The 23,051-nt window shown below is 38.2% G+C and overlaps 2 protein-coding genes and 2 long non-coding RNA genes across 14 annotated transcripts in view; 2 read left to right on the plus strand and 2 right to left on the minus strand.

Annotated features, from left to right (window-relative positions):
- Window positions 1-2,380, minus strand: LOC125466247 (homeobox protein Hox-A2-like). Of its 2 annotated transcripts, none has more exons than XM_048560540.2 (2): window positions 1,884-2,380; window positions 1-1,266 (listed from the first exon to the last, which is right to left on the minus strand). In XM_048560540.2, exons 1-2 carry the CDS (start codon window positions 2,239-2,241, stop codon window positions 554-556), a joined length of 1,071 nt encoding a protein of 356 aa, XP_048416497.1. In that variant the 5' UTR covers window positions 2,242-2,380; the 3' UTR covers window positions 1-553. The 2 variants fall into 2 exon arrangements, with proteins under 2 accessions (XP_048416497.1, XP_048416496.1); XM_048560539.2 differs by having other exon boundaries at window positions 4-1,269.
- Window positions 619-5,620, plus strand: LOC125466260 (uncharacterized). Its single transcript, XR_007250420.2, has 2 exons — window positions 619-2,897; window positions 5,485-5,620. It is a non-coding gene; the product is annotated as an uncharacterized LOC125466260 (long non-coding RNA).
- Window positions 5,621-5,935: 315 nt separating this feature from the next.
- The window catches only part of hoxb3a (homeobox B3a), a 46,320-nt gene continuing 29,204 nt past the window's right edge, over window positions 5,936-23,051 (minus strand). For 4 of the 10 annotated variants that reach the window (XM_048560528.2, XM_048560527.1, XM_048560530.1 and 1 more), the window contains 3 exons: window positions 14,157-14,223; window positions 8,486-9,016; window positions 5,936-7,636 (listed from right to left, as the gene is read on the minus strand). In XM_048560528.2, the coding sequence (XP_048416485.1) occupies window positions 6,867-7,636; window positions 8,486-8,900 (1,185 nt within the window). In that variant the 5' untranslated portion in view covers window positions 8,901-9,016; window positions 14,157-14,223 and the 3' untranslated portion in view covers window positions 5,936-6,866. The other 6 variants (XM_048560529.1, XM_048560532.2, XM_048560531.1 and 3 more) reach the window with 5 other exon arrangements.
- LOC125466259 (uncharacterized) lies at window positions 16,029-22,336 on the plus strand. The gene is made up of 4 exons (XR_009442848.1): window positions 16,029-16,384; window positions 18,372-18,462; window positions 18,995-19,971; window positions 21,710-22,336. It is a non-coding gene; the product is annotated as an uncharacterized LOC125466259 (long non-coding RNA).

The raw sequence follows: 23,051 nt of genomic DNA on the forward strand, positions 1-23,051 counted from the left end.
ATTTTCTGCCTGCGCTATTTCTGATCTAATTCTTGATGCAAATATTTCGAAAATAATGGTATTAACGCTAACAGTCACCTTGAAACACAGAGAGTAAAGGTTCACTAAAGAATTAAGTCATTTTATTTAAACTATGAAAATAATGTACAATAAATAATTTAAAATTCACTTATAATAAATAGGCTACCGCTAAAACATAGAGTAAATCATCACAGTTTTTTGGGACCCGTAAGGTAAAACAGTTTTGCTATAAATACAATCCCCGTATATGTATTCCTGAGTTAGCGAATAAGGGGAAATCTGCATTTTTTTTCAACGTTTCAACATTACTTAGGAAACTGAAACTGAATAAAACTATCTGTTTAAATACCTGTTGAAAAAAGACTGCAACTCTTGTAGATTCCGGGTCAAGGCCGATGGATAAATTATTTACTGTGAGATCAATTCTATATTTTTCTTTAATATTCCACATTATTGTAATTTAAATAGGAAATACCGAACATATTATTAAACAAGGCTGCATTTCTACATGGGCCCTAAAGCTTGCGAATTGCTACTGATTCTTAAGGTGCTGCAAGTCTATTGTGCACAGAGCGCTGGTGAAAACATCAAAACTGTCCTCGTGAATATCCATAGGACTGTCGGTGGAACCCTGCAAGCTGGGAGATAATCCATCAGAGAACGGCAGATAGGAATCCGAAGAAAACAGGTTTAATTCTGCTAGGGAGACCAATTCAAGGGCCTCTGTACTAAGAGTGTCCAAACCCGAGCTACAAGTCTGGCCTATTGTAAACCCGTTTTCAGCACTGGCTGTCAGATAGAAGGGGCTCTTAGGTTTTCCGTCGCTACCGCATACAGCCAGATCCTGCAGGTTTTGGAGTTCTTTGTTAAGTGTGTGTTGAATTTGCTTTCTTGCTTGTTCCGTGCAGTTTTTACTGTCTATATAGGTTCCTGATGCTTCCACGGTTCGGCTGAACAGCGACGACTCCTCGCCTTTGTCTTTTGGAAGCGAACTGATAGAAAACCTAACTTCCCCCTCTTGATTTTCTTTATACTGTGCTTGCTTCTTGTGCTTCATGCGTCGGTTCTGAAACCACACTTTAACTTGCCTCTCGGTCAGGTCAAGAAGGGCCGCGATCTCCACTCTGCGTGGCCTGCACAAATATTTGTTGAAGTGAAATTCTTTCTCTAGTTCCAAGAGTTGCGTGTTCGTGTACGCTGTCCTGAGTCTCCGGGAGCTGTTGCTGATTTCCTGTTCACACTGGCCTTCTACCCAGAGATGTGTAACGAGAGAAAGCGAGAAAGAAAGAACGTGAGGAGAAGTGAAAGTGAATGTTTAACATGCACATTGAAAAGAATTGCGATAGCTTCTATTGGGCAGAAGCCATTCTTTCACAAGTTAGATTGAAACTAGCCTTGTGAAAGCTTCTTTCCTGCAAGCGTCGATAAGATGCTTTGCACTTTACATAAATAACCTCAACATTGACACATTCGTGCAGCAGAACCGATGCTTTCCCTTTCTCGAGTTGCTGGAGCTTTATAAGAGTTTGAGCAACATGGCCGCCGAGAACAAAAATATCAGAATCTACTATATCTCGAAATACTTTGGCAACATTACTCGCGTATTGAAACAACATCACATAAATGATTGCAATGAATAGGCATTTTAATACCAAGTGCTGGATCCTTCAGACAATTAGAAATGCTTTTCATAAATTAAGCAGCAACAAATTCCAGACTAATCTATGCTTTGTTGCATGTTGTCATCTACCTTCTAATTGGTATAGATACCATACGCTAAAGTTTGAGTTTTGTAAATTAGATGTTTTGAAAAACATTGCTTATCTAAACGATGCAGAGAAAGTCTGGGCTTTGGGGCAGACCTGTCGGAGACTCCGCCGTCTGAGAGGACCCAGGGACCGGAGCTGACAATGACAGAAGTGTCTCGTTTTTTTTCGACTTTTTCTCTTTCATCCACGGGAACTCGGCCGCCGCAGCAGATGGGAATAGGCCATTTGGAGGCCGCTTTTCGCGACTTGGCCGCGGCTGGTTGCTGCTGGGATTCAAGCTCGGGATAGTCTGCTCAAAAGGAGGAGGAATTAGTGTCGAGTGTGAAAGCGTCGAGTTCTTGATTGATGAACTTTGAAATGTATCAGCGACAGCAGGGAAGGACGTCAGGCATTCGGCAAGCGAAGGCTGGCTGTTAATAAAACCTATCTCTCGCTCCAATTCGAAATTCATGGCCTTCGTAATCCCAAATGGAAAAAAAAGTTATGAATATCGAGAAAAATAATATTTTCAGGCTTTAATTCTGTATCTCTGATATTACAAGGCGTATGGAGACCGACTCTATTAAACTGCGGACTAGATTGAAATTGGACCAAATTCGTTGTCACATGATTGGCGTTGCCCAATAGCAATTTGTTGTCTATGAAAAGAAATCATTATCTCTGCAATTGATCCAAAAAGTGAAGAAGCAAATTATTCCACTTTATTTTACCGTCAGAATTTAAAAATTGACTTCAGAATTTTTGAAATCATTCTCGTGACATTTCTTCGTTTTTAAGAAGCCTGAAAATTGATTTTTGCAGAAGAATTCTGCCAATTAGAGTATTTTGCAATTCAAGTGAAGACGATTTGCACCTAAAATCTGGCGGCTTGAGTAATTAACAAGGTACCTCATTAATCTTCAAAGTTTTGACAAGAGGGCCAGTAACAAAATAGAACTTTCACAAGATCAGCCACGCAGTTGCAATTTGCCTGTAGGAAAGTTCTAAACCCTTCAAATGGTTGTATCATTGGACACAATTCACTAAATGTGCTTTTTCTAATTATCGAACGGAAATAAATGCTATTACAGTAGTTTTACAAAGCAGTGAAGAGGGTTCTGAAATCAGGTAAGTATCCGATTTTAATTTGAGGAAGCCTTGAAAATATGACAAAGTATTAAATAACTATTTTAACTCATTTGATCTATATCCAGAAGAAAGTTATTGCAACCGTTTTTTTAAAATCAATTTATTTATCCATCGATCCATTAATTCCTCTATCCCTATGCAACCTTTTTAAACAGTCTTTTTTGGGGGTATTTTAAATTGTTTTGATCCAAAGGCTTACTTAGAAGTATGCAAGTTAATTGAAAACTTACTTTCCCTGTTTACTTGTTTAGCAAAAGCTCGAGGCTGTGTAAAATTGAGACATCCTTATTTTTGAAAAAGTTGTTGCAAAGTGTAGCTAGCGTGAGAGCTACAACAGAATTTTTTGTTTAAAAACTGAGTCCAAGAAGGAACTGAAGGCAGCCTCGATCAATCTTTTCCCACAGAAGAGCTTGACAGCTAAGCCTTGGGAGCAAACACTGAAGAATTCGTCTTCCCATATCAATTGCCAGGAAGCGAGATTAGCCTTCCTTTTTGACCATCTTTCTTAAAGCAAAGGTGAAATGGGTTTATTTTAAAATAAAACGTCCCAAACACAGAGATAAGTCGTGAAGCATTGACTTAAAGAGAACCAAGACACTACAAGTGCAAACATATAGTTACAGGACAACACTTCTAAGTTTTGAAGAGAAAAAGTACAAAACATTGCGTTGACTCATTTTGTAACTCTTCGTGGCAAAACATTGTGTGGGACGTGTAAATGACTTCATACAATGGGGACCTAGAAACCTTTGTTTGTCAAAAAGTGTGTGGGTGCAAGTGTTTAAGTGCGGGCCCCGCCGGGCCTCTGCAATACTAAAACAATTCAGAACAGAAGAAGTCTATCTCTATATCTGCTCGAAAGTTATGTCAACGTTAGGATTTTAATTATTTTTTTAAACACGTTTTATCCAGCTACTAAAATTATCAACAGTTTTAACTGTTCAACACTGGTTCACTGAGTGAGAAGCTTGACCGGTAGATTTGACTTAGGAATAATTGGTTAAAAAGTGACGTGAGAAAAGCCTGTATGGAACATGGCGTGTGATTTTGTTTTGAATTGATAGCAGCGGATTTATTTTCATCGTGCGCGTGTCTTAAAATTATATCTTTTATTCATAGTTCTAAAAATCTTTGCTGTTTGAAATGTTATAAAGGAAAAGGATTTACGAGTTAAATGCGATAAAGTTAAATATTGTTTTGCTGTGGTTTTGGACTCCGGCCCTCTCTAACTCTACACGTATTTAATCGATTGCAATGTAAACAGTGGAATAAAATTCTTGGCGCTGGAAAACAAATTTATGATATATTAAATAGAAGTTGATACAAAGATTATTGCGGTGAATTAAATAGAACCCAATGGTGCCAAAAATAAATTGGCTTCGAGTTGATCATGGTTTTATTTTCACTTGCGCGCTGAAGAACGCGAAATAATTGAAGTTCTTCTAAAGATCGCCGTCACAAGCAAAATGTATTTAAGCGTTTTGTTCGGGGGATGTTTTCATTTGGGCGGCGAGAGGTCGAAAATCGAACAATATGGCGCCGAATCGTTTTAGCTCTGGTTGACATCAGCTGCAAAATTGTATTTGGAAAACCCTGGAGAATTGTTATACGATCTCAGGAAAACTTTCACACAGATCCGTGGCTTTTAAACGATCCATATCGCTATGCATATGATTAGGAACTGATTGAACATTGACTTTCATGTTGATTTCACAAGTACAGAAAACTAAATTTCTTTTTAAATTCAAGTTTAGTGAAAATCAAAGGTCAAATTATTAGGATTGCGATGTAAAATGGAGACGATTAGTTAACGAAGTACTGACCATGATTATTAATACTTTTGCATTGGTTTAAGAAATTATGACTGGTGCCTACTGTAACTCTCGTTGATCATTTTTAGCTACTGCTGCAGAAATAAGAATATCTGTGAACTTGTCTATAAAATAACGCAAATTAAGTATTTTACTATAATATTCCATAATTTACTTGACCAAGGAAGAAATGTTACCTTTATTACTTGAAGAATTAGTGTACCGATGATAGCCTTGTTAGAAGCAAATGTGTTTTTTATATGATTAGATAACCAATATCACTCTGTGCTTTTCTTTCCCTAGATCTCTGATAGGTTAAGGCTATTGTTATGATGTGTGATTATGACTATAGTGTTTGAAGTGGTTACTACAAAACGCTTGTATGTACTGTTTTAGGGCAGGGAGCACCTAATAAATTGAATTTTAAAAAGTGCAATGGAAGTTTTGTTAGAACAATGAACTTCTCAGCTATTTTCATTCTGCAGTTTAGTATCAAAAGCTGAATAATTGGGCTATCAAATTACATTTTCATGGTGGTAAATGTTATTTTCTCAATTATTTGCTAGGCTTTAGAGTTTACAGAAATCTTGAAATTAAAATCCATCCTCAGACACAGTCGAGTCTCATAAGATCACTTTATCAAATTAATTGATTGCCAGACCAAGGGAAAAAAATCTCATTTGGAATGGAATGAACTGGAAATGTGTGTGTACTTTGGCAGCCTGCTCATGCTTTGGTCTTTGTTTCTCTTGCAGATCCAATGACTGGTTTGCCCAGACAGCACGTGGTGTCTCCTTACACCGGATGGAAACTTTTTACCCCTTAATTCCTGAATGTTTGTGTAAGTCTCTGGACCTTGTTTGGTAATAAAGACATTTACAAGCTGGAAAAGTGCTTCATTCTTTAGCTTTGTAAGAGGCCTTATCTGAGAGCTCTCTCCTTTGCACAAATCCCCTCCCCCACATTAGTATTAAAATAGACAAGACGTGTAAGTTATTGGGCAATAAACTATATACGAGGCTGTGCTGGTACCAGTGTGCGAAATATTTGTGTGGGAGAATGCAGACAAAAAGCTTAAAATGTACGATTTGAACAGTTTTGCAATCACAGTTGTCTATTTCTGAAACAGGCACTAATGTAAACAGCCTATTAATTGGTTTGATGCTTGCATTATATTTGTATTTGATACATAAACCGTACAACAAATTCTGTTAACAGGAGATTTATTCCAGAATTGCTTGACAGACAACTCTTAGCAAGGAAAATAACTACGAAGAAGGCAAGGAGTGTCAGAAAAGGAGGATTTGCTATAATTTTCTAAATCATGACTATACAATTACTGCCCAATTCTGTTCCCATGCCTTCAATATAACTACAATATTTGTAGGTACAATGGTAGCAGAAAACTACTTTCTCGTTCTAGTTTACATTAACTAAAATAAACTTGTTTACAGTGACATGAATACAACTGTGTCGACAGGTAAATACTAAAAAGTACAGATTTTAATTTTTTATATAAATACGTATTGTTGGGGATAAATAATACAAAAAAGAAGAAATATTTTCCTGGCATAATCAATAAATATATCTGCATGTTCACCAGAATAGACACATATTGAAAGACGCACCAGCTACTCAGTCTTAAGATTCCTTCAAGGCCGGGTTGGAGTTGCTTGCCTCTTATGAGTTGTTTCACTCATTGAAATGTAAACAATAAGTGCAATACAGGTGTCCAAAGTAAATTCAGCATCAGCAAATACCCAAAGTGTCTTCACTTTTGCTTTTTTTTCAAAGGACAGAAGATTTGTTCATTTACCCTGTTTCACGTTGAGTCCAAAAAATAAATGTACAACCTTTAGGATTTTGCATTACAAATTTTAATGAACCCTAAAGATTGTAATGGAGAGGGGAGGATGGTAAGGGTGGGGGTGGGGTGAAAGGACAGTGGAATGCAGTTGGTATACTCTATATAGGAGGGCTTAGTCTGTGAAGGGATAACATAAGCAACATATATTAATACAAGTCAGTATACATGATTGAAAAAACATCAATAAGGAGTGGGTCAAAAATCTATCATGAGATAAGGAAAGGGTAACTTGTTGTTTACTTCTCTCAGTAAAGCTCCTGCTTGGGCCTGCTACAGATGGGTCAGCTTTGGAGCTTCCTGAATTCTTCCCTGAGAAGGATGATGCGATGTAAGATCTGTGTAGGTTGGATGTGGGTCACAAGGTCCATGGTGCTGATTGGGAGTCATCTGAGCACCACCGTTGTAGTCCATGTTTGAAGATGCAGGGTGAGAAAGATGATTGAGGCCGAAGAGAGAAGGCCCTGAAGTGGACATAGAATCCACATAGTTCCCGCCAACGTATACAGGGCTACCCTGCAAATTTGGTGTCCCATAGTTCCCATTCCCCTGTAGCGAATGGGGATCGTACTCAGGAGCTGTCCCAGGATATCTTTTCTGTTGCTGAGCTGGGCAACCTTTCATCGGGTTTTGGTAACTTGTGGTCATAGCATAAGCGTTCTGATGAGGTTTATTGAAAGGCGGCGGTGAAGGGGCGTCATAGGCAGAGTTGTTCGAAAGCGGATGCATGGCGTTGACAAATCCAGTAGGGGCCTGGACGGGAAGCGGGGGGCTTCCCGTGGGCGATTGTCCTCCGGAAGAACTCACCATGCCTTTCGTTTTTTGATCCTTTTTGTACTTCATTCGGCGGTTCTGAAACCAGATCTTGATCTGTCGTTCACTGAGGTTCAGCAGGTTCGCCATTTCCACTCGGCGAGGTCTGCAAAGGTAACGGTTAAAATGGAATTCCTTCTCCAGTTCCACCAACTGCGCGCTGGTATAGGCAGTGCGCGCTCGCTTCGAGGCAGAACCCGGCGGGCTTTTGTCCCCACTGACATTTTCAGCTGTGAGCAATAACATAAAGATAATCACCTCTTAAAAGTGCACCGATCTGAACAAGAAAATTCTCCACATAAATTTAATAAGTCTTGAAAGAAAAACAGAGTCCTCCCTTTTAACACATCAAGGCCTATCATTTCATATTAAACATTATTAAAAGTTCTATACCCCCAACACCAGAAATATGTCAGATCCCCAGAGCTCAGAAAATTGAATCATAATCACATTGACACAATGTTTAGAACAATATATTCCACAATTGAAGTGATACGCTTAAGAGGACAGGGCAAATGCTGATTTGGAATGTAACCAACCTAATTATATTATTATGACCCATTCAAAAGCAGGTTTAGAATGGAAAACTGCAAGATACGATTTGATTAATATTGCAGTTTTTAGTAAGAACATTAGTAAAAGCTGCGTTTGTATTTATAGGTTTGCAGCATTTTTGTAATTACTTGCAGTTTATTACTTCACTTTTTGATGTCTTGTCAACTTTCTGACTTCACAGTCAACCAGTACGTGACCTTTCTGCATTCTGGGCTGTTTAGGAGCAGCAGCGCAGTTTGCATATTTATTGCATTAAATGGTAAAACATTTTTCAGTTTCAAATCAACATAATTATTTCAGAACTGACCGAAATGGCGGAAGGTTGTGGGGGTGGGGGAGGTTGCTGAGGGCAATAATCTTAAATTTTAACAGTGGGCCATCAAAGTGTTAACGATGTACAGCCAAAAGCTTTACGTGGCGCAGATATTTGAAATTCGTGTTTTTAATGCTCTGATTTAAATAACAGTGCAGACTTTTAATTTGATGCTCGGATTCCTAAAACTGCAAAAAGAATGTTGGTGTACCTGTGCTGGGGCAGTTGTTATTTTTTTGCTTGGAGTTTTGCCGTGACTCTTTCATCCACGGGAATATCTGCTTGGTGAGGCTGGGAGTGGACGTGTGAGAAGACTTGGGCAGAGTCTTGCTGGTACCTGGCTGTGTCGAGTTGCTGCTGGGGTTTTGAGGGGGTGAGACAGGTGGAGGTTGGCGATGCTCGGGGAGATTCGAACGCATGCAGCTCCCATTGATGTCTTTAGATTTGGGATGCGGAACACTAGTGCCAGCTGGCTGAAGGGAACAGGCCGACCTCTGAAAATCACTTTCAACGTGAGAAGATGGTGGATAGGGTTCCTGCGCCACTTCATAGCTGAAGCCATTTGCTCCCTGGTATGTGTATCCACTGAATAGAGTACAGTTGTCGTAGTATGTCGTTTTTTGCATCTCGCAGTTTCCCAATATTTATTTCACAAACTGTCAGGGTCCTGACACCCTTATCGAATAACATTGGCACCCCAATTCACGTGACGTTCTCTTCCAATAGCCTCCTGGCAGTTGACCTAAGGTTAGAAGAACCACAGAATAATAGTGGAACGTGTGTGAATCCATCTTACATACTCAAAAGCAAATGACATGAATAGCGTTCACCAAACAAGCACAGCAGATGCCATGGCCAGTCTTGATTCATGGTTATTTTGGACGGGAGAGGAGGACACGTAAAAACACACACACTCTCACTTGCACTCAGTCCTAGAAGAAAACTAAAAAAAAAGCACATAGCCATCTGCAAAACTATTTTAATAGAGATCAGATTCAGCATTAGCTCACTGCTAAATTCTTTTGGTTTAGGCAATGTTCCAAAAATGATAATTATTTATGAAAAAAAAACTTCATTCGAACTCGGTTTTGGTATCTTGACAGGCAGTTACATAAACTTTCACAATGAGTTCAGTTAAAATACGCACCAAACATCGTTACATTTCATTTCATTGCCCCTTGCTTGATTAATTGTCATGCTGTCAATATTCTAGATTAAAAATCTGACCTACCGCTTAAAATTAGGTTTACATCTATTGTTATAAAGCGGAGCTGCCAAGGTATCAACATTTATAAATGTACAGCGTTCAAGGCGGGATGAGATTTCCCCTGAAAACATCTGGTTTAAATAGAAGGAAACTTATGGATGTTTCAGTAGCTATGTATTCAAACGCTAATCTGAAACATACTTTTATAGTCACCATAATTTCTTGTTTAATGTCGCAATCTAGAATTTATATCTCTTAACTCCATTACTGTTAAGCAGCACCGATGAAATGAGAAGCAACATGGGAAAAAAACACACAATGAAATACTGCTGCTAAACAATAAAACGTGCTCATTTTATATACATAGGCATTAGAGTTTATTAACCATTTGAGTCAACTGTTTTCTGAAAATGCACACGTATCTATTTAATGTGGCTGTTTATAGCGTGTTCCTTTGCCATGATGATGGTGAGGAAGTAAGTGATTTTGTTCCTATCTCTGTGTGTCCATGTGTAAACTGGATATGTTTTTGGAAGTCTCATGGCTTGGCCTTCCGGCAATATTTTCGGGCCTTTTTCCTCTTCCCCGCCACAGTCTTAACTATTCATGATGAATCGGCAAAGTATTTCAAACCTGAAATACAAGAGGTTGTATTCTGCATGACCAGCATTTGAACCTCTCTCTTAACCAAGGAACAAAAAGATAATAGGTGCTGTCTTGGAAGGTGCTCTATAATTTGATGTATGAGGGCTCAGCGGACCAATAAAGATTTTTTGGGGGTTAAAAAAAAGTGCAAGGACTCCCGGAGCGGCTCGAACGCGGAGAGTCAACGGTGCAGATTGGCCGCATAATCCTCACATTGCTAAAATGTGCAGAGATTCCTTGTCTGCTCCACACTCGCACCTTATTTTCCTGTTTGTATTTGAAGTACATTTTCAGGTTGACACTTTTTAAATGATCAGAAACGCCTGCCACATTTGTAAACATTGCAGTGCAAAGCCGGCGAGCATGTACGGGAACCGGCCGGTTCTACACAAAACTTGCACGGTTTCTACCCCTCTCCCTCCCACTCCTCTTTCTGTATAACTAATCATGCCGAAACATCAATGTTGGTATTTGGCATTGCCTAAAGATATGTGAAGTCAAATATTCGAATCAAGTTAAGCAGCACGCAATCACCCTATGTGTTCGAAGCAGCACTGTACTTCTCAGCCATGTTAGGTGTGACTTAATTTTTTAAATGACCCTCAATCTTTTTGCAATTTAAATCGGCGGAATATTCGCTTGTCAGACGATTCGGTGTTGGAATACATTATAAAATGTGCTTTTGTGAAAGAAGGAATTAAAATAAGTTCGCAAATTCATTTTTTGCTTGTGAAATATTTATTACGTTCTGGCGTTTTGCGTTAAAATTCTGTTTAACGTCTTGGGGATAAACTATCCAAGTAGCAGGGTTGAAAATGTATTTAAAAATCAAACAAAGCATTCAAGAGAATACACCGACCTGGAAGAAACAAACGGCATGGGGATATTACAAAATGAAACTCCGTCATCACGGACTACCTGCTTCCAAATATATACATTCAAATGATAAAATCGAAATGCGAAACATTACATTTCTATTTATTCGCACTTCGGGAGGATTGTCGGATATGATCATTTTTACTTTAAGAGAGGGCCATTATAATTCTTTATAATTTGATGATAAAATACATGGTGAAATTTCAGCCTTTGCGTTCAAAGCCGGCAGAGCAATATTCTTCCATCGCTCATCAACAGTGAGAAAGGGCGAAATGTTTTATTTAGCTAAGCATGCACACAAAATAATAAATTCGAACCAAAATGACCCGCCTTCAGCCGGGTGGTACGGAAGCACGGAATGAAACCCTAGGCTGTAACGGAGTTTAAGCGAGCCAATAAAACTGGATTTTTACAGCAAAATCCAGTAATGTTTCCATTTGAAATGATGATCCGAAAAATATAGAAAGGGCCAGCAAAGTCAGGCGTGCTCCAGTCGCTGGTTGCCACCATGTTTCGGCGAAACACAGAGGCTGGAAGAGTTATATCTTGAGATTTTACTCTCCACAATCCCGACACGCTGTACCTGCGGGCCTCAAGTAATTACAGAGCTAAACAAGCGAAGGGATATTTGATTGCCCAAAATGTGTTAAATGTTCAGAAAACATGCATCCTAGCTAATGGGACAACAATAGGGGAAGTCGTCATACACCTTAAATTATAGAGCACCGTAAGACGTCCACGTAAATATATCTTAAGTCACAACTGAGAGCTTAGTTTTGAAAAATGCTCCAAATTAGCCCCCCAAAAAAGGCCCAAGGAACGGGCTCCGTGTTGAATTCAGATGCAATGTGAAACAGTCGCTGCGTGAAAGGAAGCTATAGCTTGTGAACTCTTCTTGAACCGAGATTGAAGTCATATGGTCATAAATCACTGGGACATATACTCCGCCATTCACGAGTGATAGCCTATTTGAGTCCAGCTTACCTTAGCCACTGACGATAGAAGCAGAGCAAGACATAATATTTCAGATTCACCACGCAATCGATAAGCAGGAGTTCCCAAATTCTTTTATATACATATAAAAAAGGAAGGATAAAACAGCTGGTATGGCGCTGAAATTCACTCGTTGAAGGCAACGGCAAAGAAAGGCGAGATGGTACAGCTTCAAAGAACTGTAGAAAGCTCAAGGCTTGAATGGACAGCCCTGATATTATTGAGCCCTAGACTGGTACGCCCTACTCACAGATAACAATGGTTTCTCAGCTTTGCAGGGCAGAGTGAACTAGAAAGGAAACCCATATATTCGGTATGTTTGTTATGAATACGTATATATATTAGAAGCACGGTTTAAGGGAAAAAACGATTTCTTTCTTGAGTGCTGGGCAGGCAACGAGTGTTAATCCCCTCGAAACACAGCGTCACAAGTGAAAAATTATGCTAATTAGCGACGTGGTGGACAAGGCCTAGACTGAGATGGCAAGCTCGCTGTTTGTTTCACGTGTTTGGCAATTAAGTGTAAGCATATGCTATTATATTTTTCGCGTAAAGTGAAGGCTTTAACCATTCAAAATAATATTACGGGAACCTATTATAATAATAAGCCGAAGTTCTCATTGCAGAACTCAACGGAGAATTATATTCCGTTCTACCCGTCTTGTTTTTTGAACTCGTGGACCGAATCATTAATTAATAATGTATTCTTGTTATTTTTTTTAAAAAGGCTGGAGTGTCCGACTGGGTGCGGCAGAAAAAGAAAAGAAAATGGACGCAGCCTATATTATGAGGGTCGGCCGGGGAGTGCGGGGGTGGTGGGGTGGGGGCGAGTAGGTAAGCGGTGCGTGGGGGGGGGGCGCAATAGATGAGGTAATTTTGTCGTATTGAATATGTAGTAATAGACAAGGTGCAACAGTCGCTCTCTAAACTTTTAATGTCAGCTGTGTGCTGCACTTGCTCGGACACAAGGTGTTTTTTCAATAAAAGAAGAATGCCCTTTTAAAAATGGAGCGAGATAAAGAATTGTCACTCGAGTGAAAGCCAATGAAAAAAAAGAATTTGGAACTTAAGCTTTTTTTAATGCATGCCGCTGCTTCTGTCGTTTATGGCTACGTAAGATTTATGACTTCATGGCACCAGAGCTGTAAACAGTGTAAAAGGGATAGATGTTGCACGAGGTTAGGTATATGAAAGGGGATCCTGAAGGGCGTAGGAGGAAGACCGGCGAAAAATTCCGCAACTCTGCAACTTTCAATAAGCTTTCATACTATGCTGCGTTTATTTTGCCAAGTTTGTCCTTTTTTTGGGGGGGCGGCGGCGTGTGGGGGGTGGGGAGAATGAAGTGGGTAGAGGTTAAAGAAGCAACTCAGAAGTCCGTGGCCTTCATTAGGTGAATACTTCACATCTATTTGGATTGAGTGAGGAGACGAACGGATTGATTTTCATTAACGTGCAGTGATTTTTTTACAACGCAGCGATCAACTGCCAAAGGAGTCACTCCATAAAGTGAGCATAAATTCGTGCCGTTAAAAAAATGCTCCTTTTGCCTATAAGTAAAACAGCTCAAAGAACTTTAGACACTTCTGTACATTATTTTCAATCGTGACTTGGCTGAATAAACAACTTTGCAACTTCCCAACTTCTTTTGAGTGAACAATTTTCGGTAATTACATTTTCTTGAACCAATTATTTTGCCTGTGATCTACTTCTGCGTCTGGGAAAGGAGTCAGTTTCAACAATGGATATTTTAAAAGAAATACTGTTCAAGATGGAAACCACAACTTTACCAATTTCGAAATTCAGGGATTCTAAATTAAAATCTCACGTGGTGGTAAGACATTTTACTTGAACATGCCGACGCAATGTCGGAAGTTGCCTATTATTCTTGTGGAACAAATTATTCCAGATTATTGTCAAACAAAATATCTGAATTATTCTTAATCGGATTTCTAGCAAAAACATCAATTGGGAATTTGGAACGCCATAATAGGACGTGATATAACTTGAACAATGTGCACAATATATACCTTGAAATAGTGTAGTTTATTTAATGCTAACTCAATTGGTCCATCTACCTTCTATCTTTTTCTATCTGATAGAGAAGTAGAACATTGAATTCTGGGAAATGGGTCAGGTATAGAATGAATATAATCTGACTTACCGTCGTAGTGCTGCTAGCTCTCGATCCAAGGTGCAGCTGCTGAAGGGGTCTTTATAAAGAACCAAGGCTGCAAAAAAAAAGAAAAAGACAAACCTTCGATCAAGTAAACTGTTACAAAATCGAATTCGTTGTGCACAACCTGTGAAGAAATCGACAGTGAAGTGTATTCGAGCAAGTGATAGCAAGAATCATCTAATACTGGAACGTCAGGAATCAGGATAGAATTTGCATTAGTAATAATGTATTAGAAATGGCAACGTAATGTACTCACTTATAAACATTAATTGTCAATGCTTTAATTTATATATTTACATGTTATATGTATATTGGTCCGCTCACCCAACCAATATTTTGACACTTTTAATTGAAATAATACGCGGTGTGTATTTTTGAAATTGCTTTGTAAATCTATTTGAGCTTAATCATTGTGTTTCGTACATTTTTTTGTGGAATTCTTTCCGAAAGTGGTCAATAAATTAAATCTTTGCCACCCTAAACCACTTAATTGCCTGATTTTATTATCTCCTTACTATTGCTTGCCAATCTTTAGTTCAAAACACATGGCAGTTAGTCAGTTTTATACACCATTTGGATTAAACAGGCACTAATTCAACTTTGGACTTTCAACAAACAATGAAAATTATATTAATACATACTTGTAAAGTATTTGCATTGCCCAAATGTATGTTTGCTATTTACTTTGAACAACCAATCAAAATTAGAATCACTGCGTTGAATTATTGAAAATTTAGTTTCTTGTTTTAAAATCGATGATTTCATTATAACCAAGTTCTCTTACATTGTAATAAAAGGTAAAGTGAGGAAGCTGATGTCTTTAATAATGAAAATTGCTACGTTCTATCTTATGGTTCTGCTATTGGTCCCGAGTAAAATATTCGTTACACTTTACCCCCAAAATTTATCAATTCCGGAAAGACAAAACACACAATGAGTTCTGACCTCCTGGAATAAAACACTTCCTTACGTCCGAAAGCGGCAACAGTTACGCATGTTGAATCTTTAACTTTTCTTATCGAATGAATTAAATTGTAGATATTTTAAAGGGTTAAAGACAAAGGGGAGAAATGGAAAAGTAATATTCTTCGTGAAATCTTAATAATAAAGGTTACGCACTTATTTGTGACTAGACGCCGGCAGTGCAGCAGAACAAAGGATTAAAAAACGGGGCGCGGGTTACTGCTAGGATTCACCTGCTAGCTTTAATAAACAGAAGGCTTCTGTGTTTTCATACAAAATCTTAAAATAAGTCGAATTATACATTTATGTTAACTTTAATGGATTTTCGAGATATTTATTCGTCGGCATGGTTCGATTCCTGGGACAAATGCAATCGAAAAGGCTTAGTTCCTTGCTGCGGACTGCTAAACTCATAAATTATTTACCTTGTCTGGAAAACAAATGTTCATGAATCATTGGTTGTCATAATCGGCAATGATTAAAATTCGTTTTTTTTGTTTGCTAAATTAACATGAAGGCGTCTAAAGGAAAAAGAAGACGAAGAAGAGCGTTGATATCGATGCATGGAGAAGGATCTGAATTAGGACTCCTGAAATCATATACAGACCCACACACGCGCATTCATAGTTGAGTAAAATACATTGAGAATTATTCTTCCAGTGAGCTAATTTACAGTCGTTCAGTACCAGGAGGACATTTAAACATTTGCATTTGGGCTAAGTGGATAAAAAAGGGAAAAGAAATAAAATATGACTTGGCTCATTGTGACACATATAAGCCTCTCTCTGAATGACCTTTCCTTGAATAGTAATAACTCACCACATTAATGATCAATCAGCGGGAGGGTTTGAAATGTGTCCAAAATAACAATCCGTCCCACTATCCCAGGCTTTCTCTGCGATCGCATATAATCCTTTTATAAGAGATATTGGACGGCATACATATCTTCCCCCTGACCCGATTTGTTTTTTAAATGGCCTGCTGTAAATAATCAGAGTACTGACTGGGTGATCACAGCCCGGAGACACAGGCGAAGGCCTTCCATCCAAATGCCAGAGTAAATGCGCTTGGATTATGCATTCACGTGGTCAGTACGTCAACGTTTCCCCATTTTATACAGACTTTAGCAATTGTTAATTGAACCCTTCTTTTTGTTCATGATCGTTGAAATTTGGGCATTTCAAAAACTTCTAGTGGATGACGAGGGGCCCTCCACGTTCTTATTCTTTTCGTAGAAGCTGTTTGCAAAGGTAGGGCGTTACTTAAATAGAAATGAAAATAAGTTCATATAATTAGCTTCTTCGAAGAACACAAGGTCAGGAGAAGTAGAGATTGAGTAACTTTTGTGTTTTTTAAAACTTCTTCAGCCTCTCTGCTGAAGTAAAGCGGCAATTTGATTCTTTTTAGCAAGCATGGGACGCCTGTTTTGGATCAGGACAGATAATATGTGGACTCCCCAGTCTTGTTTTGTAGAACACTTGAGAAAGTGGGCTTGGTTTACACCCACGCACGGTCTGTCAAAGTAATGTGGGACTCCAAAATTAAACGCCTTATTTATTCTCAACAAGCAAAGAATTTGTTCACAGCCCTCCGCATTCTTAAGCAAGGTAGTATTATATCCAACAGCAAAGTTAGCAACATATCTTTGATTTAAGGAAGTCTTATACATTCTCATTCGGCATACTTAGAGTAAAGTTACATGAAAAGTTAACTATTTTCACATAAATCACAGTGAAATATATGAAACCGTCGTAAAACATGTATTATATGCGTGTTATTTTAATATAAAATATACAGTATTATGGTATGTGCATTTTTTTCGAACATTTCTATTTGACGCTCTGATTTAGGTAAATGTTATTTGAAATCAAAATGTGGCTTAAAGTAAGAGCTATTAATCAAATTGCCATTTACAAGCACGTTATACATTCTTTGGAATGGGCTCACGCGTCGTACTTTACGCCGTTCTATTAAACGTAGAAGATAAAGATATCGCTTTCCTTAGATAATGTGTTCTCTAATATACATGCACGCTTTTTTTAACATATAAAAGTGAATGCCAGCCGTGCAAAACACGTTGCATAATGTACACTGGCACGTTTCCAAATGTACCTTTTCATCTGACCTATTAATGCATAACTTGTGTTTAATGTGACATTTGACCTGTAGCACGGTGACGTGCTACAGCGGTTTGTGCTCTGCAACTTGCCTTGTATCACTGGCCTTTCATTTTACTACTCAAACGGCCGAGAAATTAACGTAAACTTAAAACTGACAAACTAAGACAAATAAAGATATTGATTTAAATTAACGAGAACGATAATAGGGGGAGAGTAGATTGGGGAGGGGGGGGGGCGCAGTGTTAGTGGTTGAGATGCCTGGCATGAGTCAAAGGGAGATCAATAGGGTTACTGTACAACTGGAACAGAGGGTCTTTGATCTACGACGCTGAGCAGAATTGCAGTGACAAACTCTACGCCTAGCTTGCAAGATAATGCAAGGAAAGTGTCTGTGCTACAAGAAGGAGTTAATTTTTAGTAAGGATGACTTTAATGTTATTGTCCTTTAACTAAATAATTTGCAACCCAGAACGTAAAAAGAACACTTTGGAATCTACAACTGTGTTTGCAGCCAGTAGGAAAACAAAATGAAATAATATTCGAGTTTTCCATTTGGATTTCATTTCAGAAAAAAAGAGAAACCTCTGCTGTAAAATAGTTAGTTCTGTTAACGTGCCAAAAACGATAAAATTCGACTTGATTATTCCTAGATCCATTCTGATGCCTGCAGTACTAACTATCTGCCTCAGCATACGAAACAATTGGTACATTTTCATTTCGCCTGAGGCTGGCTACAGCATATAAAAATGATTTGTTAAAAATGGAGAGGAATTTAATGCAAACCCATTTTCCGCTAACATCAAACGTCGCCTTATCGCTAGCCGTCTATCTGGCTACGAATGCCTAAGGAAATGAAAACCTATTAAAACGCTTTCCGTTTAACAGAACGTTGTACTCCCATGAATTAGAAAATGTTCCAGTAATTTTTTTCGTCCAACTTTAAGGTGGTGGACCCTTTACCAGAACCGCTTTCTTGTGTATTCCAGATTAATGATTATATTCTCGAGTGTTGAGTAATGTAGAATTTTTTTTCTCGGAATAAATACAGGGATGTAGCAAGTCGGCAAAGTTGAAAGAAGTGATGTGTTTATCTCTCTCTGTCTCTCTTTTTCTCAAGGTTTCGAGGAAAATGCCAAGAGATTGAGTTGAGGAAGTTTAGCGGTCAACACTGGATGGACCTCAAATTGGAAACTTTCAAATTATAATAGGTAAACACTACTTACCCAGGTCATAAATCATGTGTACATTCATCTTTAGGATAACACCCTACCTAAAAATGCTTTTGAAGTTTCTTGCACGAATTCGGAGGTGTCAAAGACCATCAAAGGTAGATCCAAACCAAACGTTTAATTGTTTGTTAGATCTTTAGGATGTTTGAAGAGGAAAAGAATTTTCAGAAGAAATCTTCATGGCCCCCTTGGAAAATAGCACTTTTGGTTGGGGGGGGAGGCGCTGGTGATGGGATGATGTGTGTGAGGGGTGGGGGAGTTGGTTGCCTGGTGTGGGAGAGGCCACGTCTGTCTTAATCCGTTACACACAAAAAGTCAGCAATAGTTCACGGAAACCAACCGGGGACCTTTCTTTCAGGTCAAGCTATGGGCCATTAATTATACCCAGCTTGGAATTCAGAGCTGCAGAGGAGAAAAAATGTTTAAACTGCAGTTTACTTGGTTCGTTTACCTGTTGGATTGTAGCAATGGAACTTGGAAAGCGATCACTGAATTTGGTCTTTCATCACAGGTGGTGGAGCTCAGTTGTACCCCCACGGGAGGAAAATATTTATTGGACCCTGGTGGATTTGAAAGAAATGCCTTCTGGAAGATCTCGGGAGCGTCATCGAAAGATGCATGGGTTCGCTTGACAGGAATGGATTCAATAGCAGTTGGACTGCGAAGTTGCAAACGGCCGGTTCCCAACTAGCCTTATACGTGAACGGACTTCCTGCAAAATCTGAGTAGTTTACTTATAGTCGGAAGCTTAATTCTGCACATGCTGTTAAAAAATATCTAGTACACATTAATGTACACTGAACGCGATTTAAGGTTTAGGCTACTGTCAAGATATAGGCCAGAATGGTAAACAGAAGGTGAAATATAGATGTGTGTAACGTGTCCAATAGGAACTGGTCTGGTGTATGGATGTCAGAAATTGCTGAGAATACGCAGAACGCCATTAGCGGACTCCTTTCAAATATCGGATCCGCCAGCTAAATATGCTGTGATATTTAACAGCGGGAGACAGTGAGTAAGAGATGCAGAAATAGAGTGAAAGAAACTTACGCAGAATAGAAAGAAAAAGTAAAAAGCAATAGTGAAAAAAATTCAAGCCAAAAACAATGCTACTTCTTGAGCTCATTGCTACGGTCTCACTATGTCAATTTCCTAACAATGTCTATGTGATTTATAAAATGATTACAATCATTACTTTCAAGCAAATAAACCTCAAATCTCTACGGAGTGCGAACAGGGCATCACCTTATCCTATTTTTGTTCCTCCAGTTGCAACAATTTCGGACAATTGCTCCTTAGAGACCGACCACATTTCAACACAAAGGAATGGGGGGAAAGAACATGGAAAATTTGGCACAAAAAAACCATTAGCTTTTTGGTGATTTGACGCTTTCACTGAACAGAAGAAAAAGATCAAAAATCGCCATCGTTTGCAACAGAGAAATCTACACTACTGGAACCATGAAGTAAATTGTATCTCACAATTAGGTTCGTTTTGTATTATCAGGGAAGGGTCAAGGGTTATAGTTATTACATTTTCACTTTTCTAATAGCCAGTCTGGGAGCATAGAACAGCATCAATATAATTTATTACCTTGTCTTTACTGGAGCTAATTTTATCGGCTATTGAGAGGCGTTGAAACACCATGAGCTGCAAAGTCAGGAACTTTACATATCTACTGCAATACTGATCGGTTAATTATATATCCTTTATGTAAGAAACTACGTGAAATTCTATTGAACAAATATTGTTCACTTAGCTTCGCAATTTTTGTCGGATGCTGCATCAGGTTTTCATATTTTACTTTACTAAAGATCAGCAGCGAAATGATGCATGTTTATAGAATTTTACATGTGTTTGATGATCTTATTGTCTGTCTTATCCATTCTTGATTTTAAATTTCAATTTAACACATTTTGCAATACTGTTCTATGCAATGAACGAAATATAAATTCTTTAACGTTTTGATTATTTTGAAAAAGGCGAATTGTTTATAAACTGTAGGTTTAGTTAGTTTCATTTCGTTTCCTATCATCGTGCATATATTAGGAAATGTAAATACATTGCCATCCTCACCTACTCTTCTACGCACTGTCCCAGACATAATCGCTTCTACTGAAAATATCAGTATCTTTTTCCCCATAATTTTAAACAGCCACATACAGGCTAGCACAATATATTAACAGGAAGAAGAGACATGATTTATTATGAGGAGTATAATTACCTGTACATTAAATAGCCATCTTGTAAGAGCAACGGCTATTCTGGGAGTAGGAAGGAATATTTCCTTATAACCTCCTAATATATTAACATTCCGTTAAAAGGATTTTATTTGAAGTATATCTGTTCAATTTGAAGGATGTAAATGAACGATGTAGATAAGGGAGATAGCAAACCAATTATGAAATGAGACATCATAAATAAATCTTAAACTGGTTCACAAAGTTAATTCTGCCAGCTGAGGAATGGAAAGTGGGGATAAAACAACAGAGGGGGTGGAGGGAAAGTGTAGAAATCAGAAAACCTGAGCAAATTTCCTTTGTGTTTGCATAATTTTGTTGCTCATGCAGTGGTATGCGATCTGTAGTAGAGAACAAAAATGTAGCAACTTGATTTACGAGACAAATAACAAAACAGGAAGAATCAAGATAAACAATGCTGTTTGACATCTCGGCACAGTATCGAATCCTGTGTTTTTGGCAATTTCTAATTTTTGAAATACAGTGACCCTAGTCTTGATGTGTTGCTTTCTATTGAAGTCACCACTGCTGTTAAAGAGAGGCAAATGAACAAAGCCTTTAGGAGGGGCTTTTCGTTGAGTGGTTCGGCACGGCTTTGTCAGGATGGTCAAAAAGCACAATAATTAAATGTAAATAAAAGGCTGTAATTTTTAAATATGGGAAAAAAAACAGGCTTCAATCCTTAACATTTTTCAGAATTTATCAGTTTATTCTGCCTTTCCGGATTTTTGTTCACGAAATACACATTGCTCTCAGCTCCTCTGAACGTACACAGTGCCATTGAGTATGATTCATGTGTGTTGAGGGCAGAGAGTCACATTATTTTTCCATTTTGGTGCTGGGAGTTATCAATTAATAAAGCTTCAATTGAATCCAGGGTCAGACTTGCAAAGAAATTTACACATCTTTGCTGTGGAAGCTAAGCAATATCCAATTGTGTTCTGATATCGATTTGCTAATGCCTTACCGTTTTCTCTTTTCTCAGGAGCATTTTTTGGCAAATGAAGAAAATCGACATCCCAAAGGCCTGCCAATCATAGAGCAACTGCGAGTTTTCATTGTTTTTCCTCCTCATTTACAAGAGCAGAACCAATATTCGGAGATTGAGGAAACAGATTATGTGCCACATTTTTAAAGGCATATGAACTTTGTCAATCTATTCCATGGTAGTTTAATCTTATTTCATGTAACATACACAAATGAGTGGAACATACATAAATCTATCTAGTACAAAAGAACAAAGACAAATACAGCATAATTTTACAGGAAATGTATTAAATCATAGACAAATTCCAAATTTGTTCCATGTACTTGTAGTTCGTTCACCTGCAACTGCGTCCCTTTTTGATTTCTGCATCTTGCATATTAAATAATTAAATTGTTCAGAAGTATTTTGAGATTTTCATCTTTGTTGGGCTACCAGATAGAGTATATAATGGATAATTCCAACGCTGAGTGTAATTATCAAAACAAACACTTAAAAGGAATTCACATAATCATAATTAAAAACGACCATTAAATATCCCTCAATAAGAAAAAGATTACCATGCAACTGACAGATAATGGTATTTTGAAAGGCACCCGCGTTTCACTACTGATGTTCTTTGCCTGCTGCAACCATTAATATTTAACGCCAATCACTAAGTTATTCTAATTTTACTACATAAAGGTTTGCACTAACGATCGGTGTTAAATGTTACGCTGCTATTAATGGCTTCAATTTGACTGGCTGGCGTCCAACCGCAGAATAAAAGGACCGAGGCGTTGTGGAAGTCTGTTAGTCTTCGCTCATTTTCAAAATTGGGTTTCGCAATTCATTTCTGGTCACCCAAAGCGCCTCCTTTACTAGGTTTTTATTCCAATGAGGCGTTGTGTTTTAAAGAATTCATACAAAACTATCCATAATTGGTAATCACGGATGCTGTAATTTAAGACCCCCAGCTATAGCTTTCATATTATCCTCTGATCTATTGCTACAAATGGCCCGCAATAATCAACTCTGGGGAGAGGATTACAACCTTCCTCATTCCTGAATATCATCACTTGCACATCATTCTCAAAGAGCATGATTTATCACACAGACGAGCATAAACAACACACAACTTGCACACAATGGCATCCATAGCGTTGCTGACATATTTTTGCAATAAATCAAGAAAGCAAGAAGGAAAACATTCCCACAAAAAATCAAAGAAAATGGAGAAATAAACAAATATACCACCGTGGTAAATTGAAAAATAGAAGGAAAGGCACTATTTGTCAAATGTTATGACAGTCTTGTAAAACATAAATAACACACATAATATTTACATAGAGAGACACGAGGC

Source organism: Stegostoma tigrinum, chromosome 31 (genome assembly GCF_030684315.1).
Source record: "Stegostoma tigrinum isolate sSteTig4 chromosome 31, sSteTig4.hap1, whole genome shotgun sequence".
NCBI lineage: Eukaryota > Metazoa > Chordata > Chondrichthyes > Orectolobiformes > Stegostomatidae > Stegostoma > Stegostoma tigrinum.

Coding starts and splice junctions, on each gene's coding strand:
- LOC125466247 (XM_048560539.2), bottom strand. CDS start 2,241: ATGAATTTCGAATTGGAGCGAGAGATAGGTTTTATTAACAGCCAGCCT. Junction 1,270..1,883: donor GACGGCGGAGTCTCCGACAG/GTCTGCCCCAAA, acceptor ATCTCTGGGTAG/AAGGCCAGTGTGAACAGGAA.